We start from the raw sequence: 13,291 nt of genomic DNA, 5'->3' as shown, positions 1-13,291 counted from the left end.
TTTATATATATATACTTAGTATAAACTTATGGATTTTAATAAATAAATTCATGATTGTTATTTGAATTTTTTTTATATTTATTTTTCAGGGACAAGGAAAAAAAAAATAGATTTGCAATCTAGTATAACTCCAAAAGTGATCATCCTAGAAAGTGAACAACTCATCTTTAATGGCAAATACTGAAGAATCTGATGAGAAGGTTTGTATTTTTGGTACTATTTGGGATGTTAATGTGTTGATGATTCTTGTATATGAGATTATTCCTTCAATAGCAAAATATATATCTATTGCATTTCATATGCTAAAAATATACCAAATAAGTGAATCCTAGATAATAAGTCTACAAATGATATTATTATATCTCAAGTTTGCCATAAATAATGAACTAATCAAGTTAAGTTTTTTATATGTTAATCAAAATATTCATTTAAACTACACTATAGTTAAGTTTTATATACAAAGAACTTAACTAAGGTTAAGTTATTAAAAAATAAAAATTCACTTGAACTTAACCGAGGTTAAGTCTCATTGACAAAAAACATAACTGTAGTTAAGTTCTCAGTTAAAATATTTCAAACTTGCTTACAATATAATTAATTGAATCGTTATTTTGATTTTAGTATAAGTAGTTAAATTTTTTTGTAATTTATTTTAGTTCATGTAGAATGTTTGTAACTCTTAATATATTTTCTTAATGTGAAGCACAATGTATGTGACTTTGCAGGCTACTATTTTTTCAACAATCTTCATACAGAAAATACGTAATGAAGATCACTTCTCTTCTAAGGTGGCTTGCTTATCCCACAATATTACCATTGACAACATAAAGAAGAACTTGAATGAAACCCAACTAGAGATGTTTAAAACATCTTGTTTTGGCCACTTCTTAGGTATGGCTTATTTGAATTTTTCTGCTCAAATTGTTCATAATGTGTTGATATGCCAATGTAACATTAAAAAAAAATGACATATGGATACTTGTTCACTCAAAAGGATTGAGATTTAGTGCGTTGGAGTTTGCATTGATAACTAGGTTGAAATTTGGGAAATTTTCACAATTTGACATAACATCTTTAAGGATAAGAGATCAATATTTCAATAGAGAGAATAAGATTCTCAATGATCGATTGGAGGAGGTTTTCATTGCATTATGTAAGAAAGGAAAGAGAATGAGCACAAAGAAGATGAAAAATAAGGCAAAGTTAAATGAGAAATCAAATCTTGATGAAGACATTGTGAAGTTAGCATTGTTGTACTTTGTTGAGCATGTTCTACTAGGAAAAGAAGGAAAGAATTTGATAGATTTACAATAGGCTCAACTTGTTGATAATTTAGAGGAGTTCAACAAGTATCCTGGGGGGGGGGGGGAATTTGCTATGAAAGAACATTATTTGGGTTGAAAAGGGCTTTGGACAAAAGACAATCGAAATATGTAGAGAAAAAAGAAGAAAAAGAAAATGCATCATATGAAGCATATGCACTTGTGAGATTTCCATATACATTTCATATTTGGGCATATGAAGTCATTCCATTGCTTGGAATGAAATATGCAAGTCGCATTGGTAGAAGTTTTCCCATAATTTTAAATTGGACAGGGACTGCAACTCCAAAGTACACTGAGATTCAATCATTATTTGTAGAGACAAATGTGAGTGATATCTTAATTTTTGTTTATAACTTGCTTTCTTATTTGCATAACCAAATTCTTATTATTAACTACTTTCTTTCTATCTTGAATTATTAATTATCTTTGCATTCTATACTCATTCCCACATTAGAAGAGCGTGAACAAGAGTATGTGAAATGCTTTGAATTTGAAGCTCAGTCGGATGATGCCTTACAAGATAATGTGAATAATTGGGAGAAAAATGAAGATCATGAGAAAGTTGAGGCATATACTATAGTAGCAGCAGCAGTAATGAAAGGTGGAAAAGAAGGTTATAGTTCTAAATTACCTTCATTCAAGGTAACTAAAGTGAAAGTTATTAATATTATTTCACTATACATGTTTACGAATGTTTTACTAATGTTATAATGTTTTTTCTTATGTAAAGGAATTGCTTATGATGTTTATCAACTTTCAAGAAAAGACAAAAGCAAATTTTAATGAAGTCAAAACAGAATTGAAAGAAATAGAAAGCAAGATTGATGGTTTGAGTGAGTTGTTATTGGATGTTAGTAACATGTGTTAGATTCTTTATTTTTCATAAAACCAACAACACATTTTAAAATATGTTAATATATTTCTATGCAATTTTAAATTAGAAACCCAAGAAGTGAGCCATATCATGCTACAATGGGGAATGATATGATGATGGACTTCAAATCAAAGTTAGGAAAATTTGAAACATCGAGAAAAGACAATAAGAAAGAGGCTTCAATGGATGATGCATAGAATGAAACACCGGTTAATGTTTTTCGACGATCTTATATTCTTTATATTTTTTGAATTACTAACAATGCCTTTTCAAATATATTTATATATTTCTATGCAATTTCACGTTGAAAAATCGAGTAATGAGCCATATACTACAACAATGGGAAATGAAACAACACTAGACTTCAAATCAAAGTTAGAAAAAATTGAGACATTGAGGAGAGACAATGATAAGGAGGCTTTGAAGGATGACCCACTTGATGCGACAGTAGTTCATGTTTTCCCACATCAATTATCACCGAATATCTTTAAGTAAAGAAAAAAGGTAAAGAAATCTCATCTACTACAACACCCATTTACAGATCCCACTAAGAGAGGGAAGTTATTAATGAGTAAGACCGACATAACATCATCAATCTTTGCTTCATTGCGGCCACCATCAATGGAGGCAAAGGTGGCTCATACAGAATATATTAATGATGAGATTGAGAAAGAGTAAGTTATCTACAATATTAACTCAATTAAATTTTTTTTTATGTGATTTATGAATTTGACGAATGGTTTATTTCTTTATATGACATAAAGGTTTGAAGTGAACATTGAGTATACGGAGGTGGACCAAAAATGGTTTCAAAAGATAATGTTTTTTGGAGAATGGCTCGGTGACTCGGTTTGTGACTGTTGCCAACACACATATTTCATTATATATACAATAATATTTAATATTATTAACATCACATTTTTTTGTTCATGCAGTGGTGATTATGGTATGTTTTTAATCAAATTTGTAGAATGCCTTATGCACAACCATCTAATGGATACACTAACAAGCGAGCGAATGGATTGGTTTCGTGAGAAGATGGCATTGGAGTTATTTTTCCATAAAGAACTTCCTATGTGATCCTACTATTGTAAATGGATTGTAACTGGATAGTGGAAGATGTTTCTATGTAATGACATTGAAGTTTTTTGTTTAGCAAATTCCTATGTTATAGCACGTATTTAAACAGTTACATGTTTTTCATACATCTAAAGAAATGAATGGTTGCAAAAAAAAATTTTTTTTTTTTTTATAAATGTGACTGTGTTATGATTGTTAACAAGTTTGAATTTATTGGAATAAGCATAATAATAGAAAGTTATATTTCAATAGACCTCTTTTTTTTTTTTTTTTTGCTCAAACTTAACGAGTGTTAAGTTACTTATAAAAGAAACTTAATCCTAGTGCAGTTCAAGTGAATATCCTCAATTAAAACTTAACTCCTAGTAACTTCTTTATTAAAAAAACTTAATTTCAGTTTAGTTCAGGACATTTGTTTTAATTCAAACTTAACGAGTGTTAAGTTACTTGTAACTTACTCTTAACCCTAGTGCAGTTCAGGTGAGTATCCTCAATTAAAACTTAACTCCTACTATGTTCTTTGTTAAAAAAACTTAACTCAGTTAAGTTCAGGACATTTGTTTTAATTCAAACTTAACGAGCGTTAAGTTACTTGTAAATTAAAATTTTAAAATTAACCCTAGTGCAGTTCAAGTATATATCCTCAATTAAAACTTAACTCCTATTAAGTTCTTTATTAAAAAAACTTAACTTCAGTTTCGTTTAGGTAAATTTTTTTTTTTTAACTGAAACTTAACAACTGTTAAGTTCTTTGGAAAATAAACTTAACCTTAGTATAGTTCGATTGAATATCTTCAATTAAAACTTAACTCTTACTAAGTTCTTTAGTAAAAAAACTTAATTTCACTTTCGTTCAGGTAATTTTTTGTAACTTAAACTTAACCATTGTTAAGTTCTTTGTAAAAGAAACTTAACCCTAGTGTAGTTTAGGTGAATATCCTCAATTAAAGTTGTATATATGAATGATCTCAACATAGATAATGTGTCTGATCTTAACATCAACAAAAGATTAAAACATCTCCAAATATGTATGATCAAATACTAACGAGACTAGTATTCCAAAAAAAATAAAGAGTTCACTTGTCATTTCAAATGAGTTGGTATTGAGGGATGAACTTAAACTTCATTTTTAAGCTTGAAGTTCAATATTCAATTAAAAGAGACTGAATCAAAGTACGATTACATGTTTTGTGTCCCTATTCACAATATACAAAAAAAATTACAATATCAAATCTTTTATATGCCCAATCATCATCTACAAAAAACAAAAAACAAAAAACAAAAAACAAAAAATTCACCATAAAATTGGCTTAGTGACAGTTTCATTCATTCTCTAATTGTAATGAGCAATCTTGCATGCCTATTTCAATGTTTCCACTATTATCATTCTGATAATGCAGGGGGATTAGTTGTTTGCATGACTTTCGGTCATAATCACCACATCGACCACACTGTTGTCTACGCTTACCCTCTCCACCCAAAGGGATTCTTTCCTTTCTTGGTCTTCCTATTGGTCGCCTTGTTTTCAGTGGTCATACAACTCTACTGCTTATATCATCAAGTATCATCTAATCCCTTTGATGTCTAGGAGGATAGATGTACTCAACATATGAAGATAATAATGAGTTCACTATGTAATATTTGGAGCATAAAGGATAGCATGACATATGTGCATATCTACAAGCAACAATAGCATGTGAACACAGTATGTGATCAAGATTAAAACGTCGACATGTGCATGAATGATTATGTAAATTCACATGATCACTGACACCATTATATTTAACATTATACTCCATCAAGTTGATTGCTTCAACTTCATATGTTGATGATGTATTATACCTTACACAAAGCTCTCCATTGTGCATGATGTATTGTTAGCTCAGTTGTCATGACAATGCTTGTTGTTTACAGTTTGCAAACCATTTTTGAAGTAAATTTCTTAACTCTTCAATTAACTACAAAATAGGAAGATCTCTTGCATTTTTTAACACAACATTGAAACTTTCAGCAATCCCTGTGGTCATAATGTTATATCTTTTTTAGGTAGAATGTGAATGTGCCCATCACTCAACACTTGCATCTATTATATATGTTGCTGCTCTCGGAGAAATCATTTGTAGTTGCACAAATATAACATTGAATTCTGCCAAGCGATATGTATAAGCAACATCATGGAACAACTTATGGACTTCACATTTTTAAACTTTGTTTTGAGGTTTTGTTTCATGTGATAAGTGCACACACCATGGCTTGCATGAGGAAAAACTTTTCGCACAACTTTTTCAATGTTGTTGTGACGATCTGAAACCACCACGAGATCATCAACATGGCCAATTGCTCCATGCAATTTTTTTAGGAACCATTCCCAAGAAGCATCATTTTTAGAATTACCAATTACGAAACATAAAGGGTATATCTTATTGTTTCCATCCTTACATGCAACAACAAACAAAGTTCCTAAGTACTTTGCCTTCAAAAATGTTCCATCAATTATAATGGCAAGCCTTATTGATGTATGAAACCCAGAAATACATGCACCAAGAGCCAAAAAAATTCACATCTCCATCATCTCTTAGCTGTATAGGAGTGGTTGGTATATTGCTATTGAATACATACTTCATCGAAATATTGTGCTCTGTTGGATCTACTTTCAAAATGTGACAAACAATCTTCAATAATTCTTCATATGTTGTAGTCTTCTTAAGTTCAATACCTTTACCTTAGCAACCTTCAAAGTAGTACATGTTTCCATTTTGCACCCAATCTCCTTCATACAGAAGCATTATTCCCACTTCATCAATCACTATAACAAAAATAAATAAATAAATTGAATTATTGATACAAAAAAAAAACAATATTAAAATAGTAGTTATTCGGATAAGTAACTCAAACCCGCAAAGTGGCCGATTAACATATTGAACTATACTCAACTACCTTCAAGTTTTATATATAAAGAACTTAACACTAGTTGCATCCAGTTTTTACATGTTAAATAGGGACTTTACTCTTTTCATACAAATCTTTTTAACAAAAAATTTCACTCATATTTACTCTAAATATTTCACTTTTTTCCCTACAACCAAATAATGTTGAGAATAGCAAAACTAAGATTTTTTTTTTCCCCAAATGGGTTTACATACCTTCATTCGACCTCGTCATATGTTATTCTTTAATATGCTCTACTTCTATTACCTCAATTTTGATGGTGGATTGCAGTAAAGGTGTATAGGGACGTACTCACAATGTTGGTGAGAAATATGCAGACAGATGTAGTACCGATGAGAGAGGTAAAACTAAAATGTTTTGCTTTTGGAGAGATATCATGTCTTTGGTGGGGGATCTTACTCTTCTATGTTTCACTACTCTTTTCTGCTTCTCTTAACTCAGTTTTATTAGTGGGTTATAGAGATTGTGTATATGGATGTACTCACAGTGTTGGTGAAAGAGATGTAGTACCAATGAGAGAGGTAAAACTAAAGTTTTCTGCTTTTAGAGGGATATCATGTCTTTGGTGGGGGATCTTATGTGTTTTTGGAGGGAAATAGATAAGGGTAAAAATGTCCAAATTAGGTCATCTCTCAAAACAATTAACCGGTGAGGTTACTTTTACAATTTTACCTTTATTTTGAGTCACCTATCCAAATAACCCTATTATCTAACCAAAGATTCAAATGTCATCGAATCTCAAAAAAGCCCTAGTCGAAATGTCGACGGCCACCGAAGAAAAAACATGGGGCCTATCCAAAATCCAAACACGGATTTTTGGCTTGAAAAAAATAGTAACCTATGTAAGTTCCTATTACATGAAGTAGTACTTTTACAATGAGGTTTATGGGAATCACTTTAATGTTATTCAAACTTCATTTCTATAAATTGTTTTATTTTTTATTTGCCTTTGGTTTGACGTTTTACCAAACCCTACCTTTTGTTTTACCTTCGAGTAGGTTTTGAAAGGATGCACAACTACAAGCCATGCTAACTTTAAAAAAAAAATCTGAATTCAATAAAAAAAATAAATAAAAGGACCACTTTTTGGAAAAGCCAACGTGAAAACGCGGGAATATCAATCTCAATTCTCATTTCTCACTACATTCAAAAAGACAGAAAAAAAAGCGATCAATAGTTGGTAAGAAAAAGAGTAACCAAACAAGAAGGACAAGAAATAAGGGCGGCCATCATAATGTGAAAACAAAGTTGTGGTCACAAATTACAATAACATTTGGTGCTTTCACACAATGTCGGACAAAAAACAATTGGACTCAACGACCCTTTCACATGGACATGGGATTTGACAAGGGCCCATACAATAAAGCAAATCAATTGTGTAGTCACTAAAAGGTGTTTTGAACCAAAATAATATTTTAAAAAAACTCCTATATAATTAATAATCGTTTCATACACGTGGAAATCGTGTGCATTTTTTTTCCTAGAAATGGAAAACCGTAGCTCATAGATGTGGTTGTAATGTAAAACAAAACAACTCATTTCACGAGTAATTTTTCAACCATAATTTTTATGAGGTTCTTAAGTAATAAAAAAATTATTGAATATAAAATAAAAATGATCCAACATCTATTAAAATATTTATCAATCAAAATCCTTAATTTTTTTTATTAAAAAAACATGTTTTTTAAGGAAGGTATTAAGAAAATTTTCAATATATGTCTTTAAGTTTTTATGTCTAAAATAATGATGATTGAAAAATAAATTATAAAATCTTTTTATTTATAAGGATAAGACATTTGGAGATAGTACTGTTGGAAAGTTGGTGGAAAATATTATTTTTAGCCGAACATATTTTGCACTAAAAATGCAGCCCATGGGTGCATTTTTTTCATTTACATTACAAATGCAGCTATGAGATGCATTTTTCATTTTTTTATTTTTTTTAATTAACAAACACAACAACGACTGCGGAAAAGAAAAATGCATTAGATGAGAGATTATTTCTAAACTTGGGTTAGTGCATGCATGCACCGCCCACCACGAGAGTTAAGTCTTAGCTTGTATTGCCATGAAATAGCCTTCATTCAACGTCACATTTGATATGTGACTGAATTGGTAATCCGCTTCTGAAGCATTAATTATCACATTTAAACTCATTAGAAAAAGAAGGAAGTGGAAGTTTGGCCATGCAGTATGGTGGGTGCTGTCTGTCTGGGTTCATAGCACTAGGTATATGAAATTTGTGATCAAATTTTGGAGAAATGGGCACTGCGAAGGCATCATCATTGGTGGGTAATGGAGGAAGTATGGTCAATTTTGACTTATCATAAAAAGGAAAAGAGAAATAGAAGTTAGGGCATTGTGGTTGCGAGCACCATAGACCTGTCACTGTTATCTGTCTGGGTTCAATGCAGGCACTTGACATGTGAAATTGTTAACAAACTCACTTTGGAGCCAGTTGCCCTTTCGTGCAGTGGAGGAAGTTTGGCCAATATCTATTTATGGTATTTGATTGGAAACTATTGTAAACTTTTTATTAGTGATACCATTTAAAAAAGATATATATATTTGATGTTCAAATATAAAATAAAAAAATGTTTTCAATAATATATTAAATGATAAAAAATAATTTTTAGAAGAATAATCATAACAAAATGCCCACCTCAAATTTTAAAAATAAAAATTTTCTTTTCTTTATTTAGGAATTTTAAAAGTAAAATAAATAAAAAAGTAAAAACTATAAGTTTACCCTTTTAAAAAAACTAATTTCGTGTGTGAAAAAATAGATAAAATAAAAAATTAGGCAAATATAAATACTGAATAAATTTTATAAAATATTTTTATGTTTTTATTTAAAAATTTATTTAATGTTTACAAAATTAAATTTATTTCAATTCTAATGAATTTATTATAATTCTGTGTTTGATATTTTATTAAATAATTTTTTTATGGGTTATATTCTGTTGGATTTCAAGATTTTTTTTAAATGTTTAGGCTTTTAAGTTTAATTAAGTAGTTGGTAATTTATGAATAACTATACAATTATTTAAATCTATATTAATTAATCGTTGATAAAAAAAATTAATTTTATTTAAATGTTTAGCATTTTATCAAATACTTTTTTTTATTGATGGTTATTTTTAGTTTACGCTAAAGATAATTTTTTTTTTTGTAAATGTATAGATTTTTTGGTTTAATCAACCATTTATTTAAAGATGACATTACACTTGCATCATAAATAACTTTTAAATAAAAACTTTATCACTATTCATTAATTTATATTTAATTATTTTTAAATTTTTTAAAAACTATTAATGAAATTGTTAATTTTTTAAAAAAATATATCTCTAAGAAAATATTTTTAAAAATTATTAAAAATGTTTTTGGTTAAATATCTTTATGCTACTTCACGTAAATATTTTAGTTGTAATTTTATTTTATTTTTTGTTTAAATATAGCGTATATTCAAATAACATAATTTTGCACATTTTCTATAGTATTCTAGCTCAAAGAAACGACTTCTCTTTCGCCCAACTTTACTGACTTCAATTCGAATCCAACCAATGCTCTTTGAGTGGTCAATTTCCCTTATCTGCCTAGTTTTTTGTGCCACAAAGTTTGGTTCCCCCTCTTTCTTCTCATTTTGTAATTGTTTTTGAATAAATGTTATTAAATTTCTCCTAAGGAAGGTTGATTCCAAGAAATGAAATTATTTTGCATTATTTAGAATAAATAAGGCATGCCAGAACCTAATCTTCTCTTTTATAATTTTGAAAATTTTAAAATATAATATTTATGCAACTTGAATGAGGTGGCCCATATATATAATATTTTATTTATTTATTGACCTTTCCATACTAGATGGCAGAACCTCGAGTAAAGTTACCTACTCCTTGATTCTCATGATGGGAACAGTGAAAAGGACTTGTCACTGCCTCTCCATCCGTATGTCCAACCGAATTTTTGGTTGAAACTTGGGTATGACTATGAACTCTCTGAGATAATAAATTAACATCTATCCATTATGGGAACAAGTTACATGCATCCACGTGAAGATCAAAATTATGGAAGAATTTTTTTTTTTTTTGGTATAGTCATATTAAAAGATGACCGAGGGCTCTACAGGCCACATCCCATTTGGAAGACCTTTTTCTGGCCACTACTTGAACGACACTTAATTGACTGATAAAATACATTTTGTTAAAAAAAAAAAAAAAACTGGGCACAGAATAATAAAACTGAAAACGGCCATATATATAGCTTGCATGCAAGCTTAAGCCTATGCATGTGTACATTTGAAAGAGAGACTGGCATTACAGACGACGCTCCAAATGGAAACACATCACTCTAAACAACCCTGAATCAAAATTAAGACGACGGCTGAGTCCTCTCATCCTTGGTGTTGGGGACATCAGGAGGAGGAGCTGGGAGCATAGTCAGCGCCAACACTCCGCTCAGCGCGGCTGCAAACGCACCTACTACAAACGCGGGAAGGTTGCCGCCCCCAAATCGCGCGTCCCATGGCCCGCTCGCTACCGACACCATCATCTGTTTCACCCCACATATAATTAGTACCATTTCCAAAAGTGAACACATTAATTGTGCTTTCTTAATAAACTAATTTACCTGCGGTACAACAATTGCAAGATTTAGAACTCCAAGAGAAAGTCCTGAGTAAATCCAAACAGAGGGTTACAACTTTAATAGCCGTAAAATTAATTCAAATTGGGTACGGCCGGTATCTTAATTTTAATTTTAATTTTACCTTGGCCTGCACCAGAACTGTGGCAAAATATGGAAGCCAGAGCAAATGGAATGCTGTAGGTGATCTACAAAAAAAATTAATAAACAAGAGTTAAGTAAGATCATATAGATTGTGTTAAAACTTTTTCTACCATATATTTTCATGGACACGTTAGATTACGGTTCAACCAACTCCTTGCATTTTTATAGTTAATGGAATTTAATGGTGAAGAAATTAAAAAACAGGAAATATGCACACCTCTTAATTTCTAGGTTATTTAAGAAAGAGATATTATTTAACGTATTAAAAAAAATTAAATTCTAAAACACTTTCAGTCCGGTTAAAATAAATAAATAAAAACGAGGGTCAACACACACATGATAGCAAAATCTGAAAAGATTTGAAGTAGACAAGAAAGGATAGGAAATGAAATGATAATCCTGTAGTTATTATTAATAAAACAAAAGAGTATGGCATTCAAGAGGCGCGTAAATGAGAAATCGCTTACCGCAAGAGGCACCCCCATAACAGCGAACAGAGATAACGCTCCAGCCTTGATGCCGATCGGCGGTGGGTGAAGCTCTCCGCCAAGGCTGTGCCGCCACGACGCTGCCAACTTGCTAACAAGCACCGTCAGTGCCAAGCACAGCGCCAGCAGAAAATTGACGCCACCCCAGAGGCGCTTCACGCCGCCAACCCCACGGCCCAAGAACTCAACTCCGAGAGACATCAACCCCAGAACCACAGAGTTCAGCATCAGCCCCAATGAACCCATGCGGACTCCCAGATCGTACAGCCTTCCTCTGGGGCCTTCTCCGACGGTGCCTCCGTACACCTCTCTGCCCATCCAATCGGTGTCGAAGAGAAGGAAAGGGAACCAGCCAATCCAGTTGAGACACGTCACAAGGAGAAGCACCCACATGGGCCTTTTCAGCTGCCTGAAGGCATTCATCATCTGGGAATAGAACGGTTTTCCGGCTTCGACGACGGCGATGTCGGCTCTGTTGAGCGGGGTTTCGTGCACGGTGGCGAATGCGATGATTGTCAGAATTAGAAGAAGCGCGATAGAAAGGAAAAAGCAGCTTTTGAGATTGGCGCAATAGAGGTCGCAGGCTTGGGTTTTGGCGAAGGGGAACATCTTGTGGAGGTTGCTGAAGGAGCCGGCAGCGTAGCCGAGGACGTTGCCGACGGCCATGAAAAAGGAATACAGCGCGTTCGCCGTTCGAGTCCGCCGAGCGCTGGTGCCGGAGAGATCCGCTAGGAGGGCTCGGCAAGGGCCTTGAAGCATATTATTAGCCACATCCAGAATCCAAAACCCAACCACGAACACCGCAACCGCCCTGGTTTTGATAGTATTATGGAGGGGGTCGCCGGAAACCCTTCCGATGTCGGCTGCATAGCCGATGAGAAACACAGCGATGGCAACGAGAACAGCCCCGGCGGCGATGAAGGGGCGGCGACGCCCAAACCGGGATGTGCAGCGGTCGCTGTGGTAACCAACCACCGGCTGCACAATCATGCCGGAGATGGGACCACAGAGCCAGATAAAAGCAGCCCACTTGTGGGGAATGCCGAGAAGCTGAACGTAGGGGGTCAGCAACGACAGCTGCAACGCCCATCCGAACTGAATCCCGGCGGCGATAGAGGCCACAACCACCGTTTTCCATATGGGAGTGGGAGGAGAAGAGGATTGGTGGTCTTGAATAGCAAATACTGAAGAAGGCTTGGATAACTCCATAGGCTAATTATTTTTTTTACTGTATGCCTCTTCTTCCACTAAATCTATATGGATTTTCTCCTCTGTGTTGTTTGTGAGAAAGAAGAAGGAAGAGTAAGGAGTGAGTCTGCGGGGAGATGAATGCAAAATGGGGTTCTTTATAGAGTGAAGTTGGGAGGATTGGCCTTATCCGCAATTTGGACGCTGCCTTACACTTGTGCAACTTCAACTCATCATTTCGACACGTTCCCAATTGTAATAAATCCCATTTTCCATTTTTAGACCGCTTTTACTCTGCCTCGTTGACTCCTTTCCACGCATTTCTTTTTTCTTATTATTATTATTCATACTTCTGTTCTGTTGTACTCTCATCATTTATTTTTCTCCAAAAATGGACCCCTAATCTTAAATTATTAATTCATTAAAAAGAAAATCAATAAAGGGTGATGATAGCTATATTTTTATTTTCTTTTTAATAAAATAAGTATATATTTTTACAATTACAAAATTATTAAACCTCTATTAGTACAAAATATTAATGGTTAATCCTTTTAATACCACACAGTTTATTAATGGGTAAATACTTGGTTTTCTCAATTAAA

General features: G+C 32.8%; 1 protein-coding gene across 1 annotated transcript; it reads right to left on the bottom strand.

The window, feature by feature from the left end:
* Positions 1-10,458: 10,458 nt before the first annotated feature.
* LOC117907709 (sucrose transport protein SUC2-like) lies at positions 10,459-12,833 on the bottom strand. The gene is made up of 4 exons (XM_034821350.1): positions 11,481-12,833; positions 10,994-11,057; positions 10,855-10,898; positions 10,459-10,776 (listed from the first exon to the last, which is right to left on the bottom strand). Exons 1-4 carry the CDS (start codon positions 12,708-12,710, stop codon positions 10,597-10,599), a joined length of 1,518 nt encoding a protein of 505 aa, XP_034677241.1. The 5' UTR covers positions 12,711-12,833; the 3' UTR covers positions 10,459-10,596.
* Positions 12,834-13,291: the final 458 nt, after the last annotated feature.

Source organism: Vitis riparia, chromosome 18 (genome assembly GCF_004353265.1).
Source record: "Vitis riparia cultivar Riparia Gloire de Montpellier isolate 1030 chromosome 18, EGFV_Vit.rip_1.0, whole genome shotgun sequence".
NCBI classification, from domain to species: domain Eukaryota; kingdom Viridiplantae; phylum Streptophyta; class Magnoliopsida; order Vitales; family Vitaceae; genus Vitis; species Vitis riparia.
Note: the sequence above shows the minus strand (reverse complement) of the source record. Positions and strands in the feature narration are given on the sequence as shown.

Excerpts from the sequence above, each read along its gene's own strand:
- LOC117907709 (XM_034821350.1), bottom strand. The coding sequence starts at position 12,710 with ATGGAGTTATCCAAGCCTTCTTCAGTATTTGCTATTCAAGACCACCAA. Across the intron at positions 11,058-11,480 it reads TTATGGGGGTGCCTCTTGCG|ATCACCTACAGCATTCCATT; the intron begins GTAAGCGATTTC and ends TTTTTTTTGTAG. Across the intron at positions 10,777-10,854 it reads TTGCAATTGTTGTACCGCAG|ATGATGGTGTCGGTAGCGAG; the intron begins GTAAATTAGTTT and ends GGGGTGAAACAG.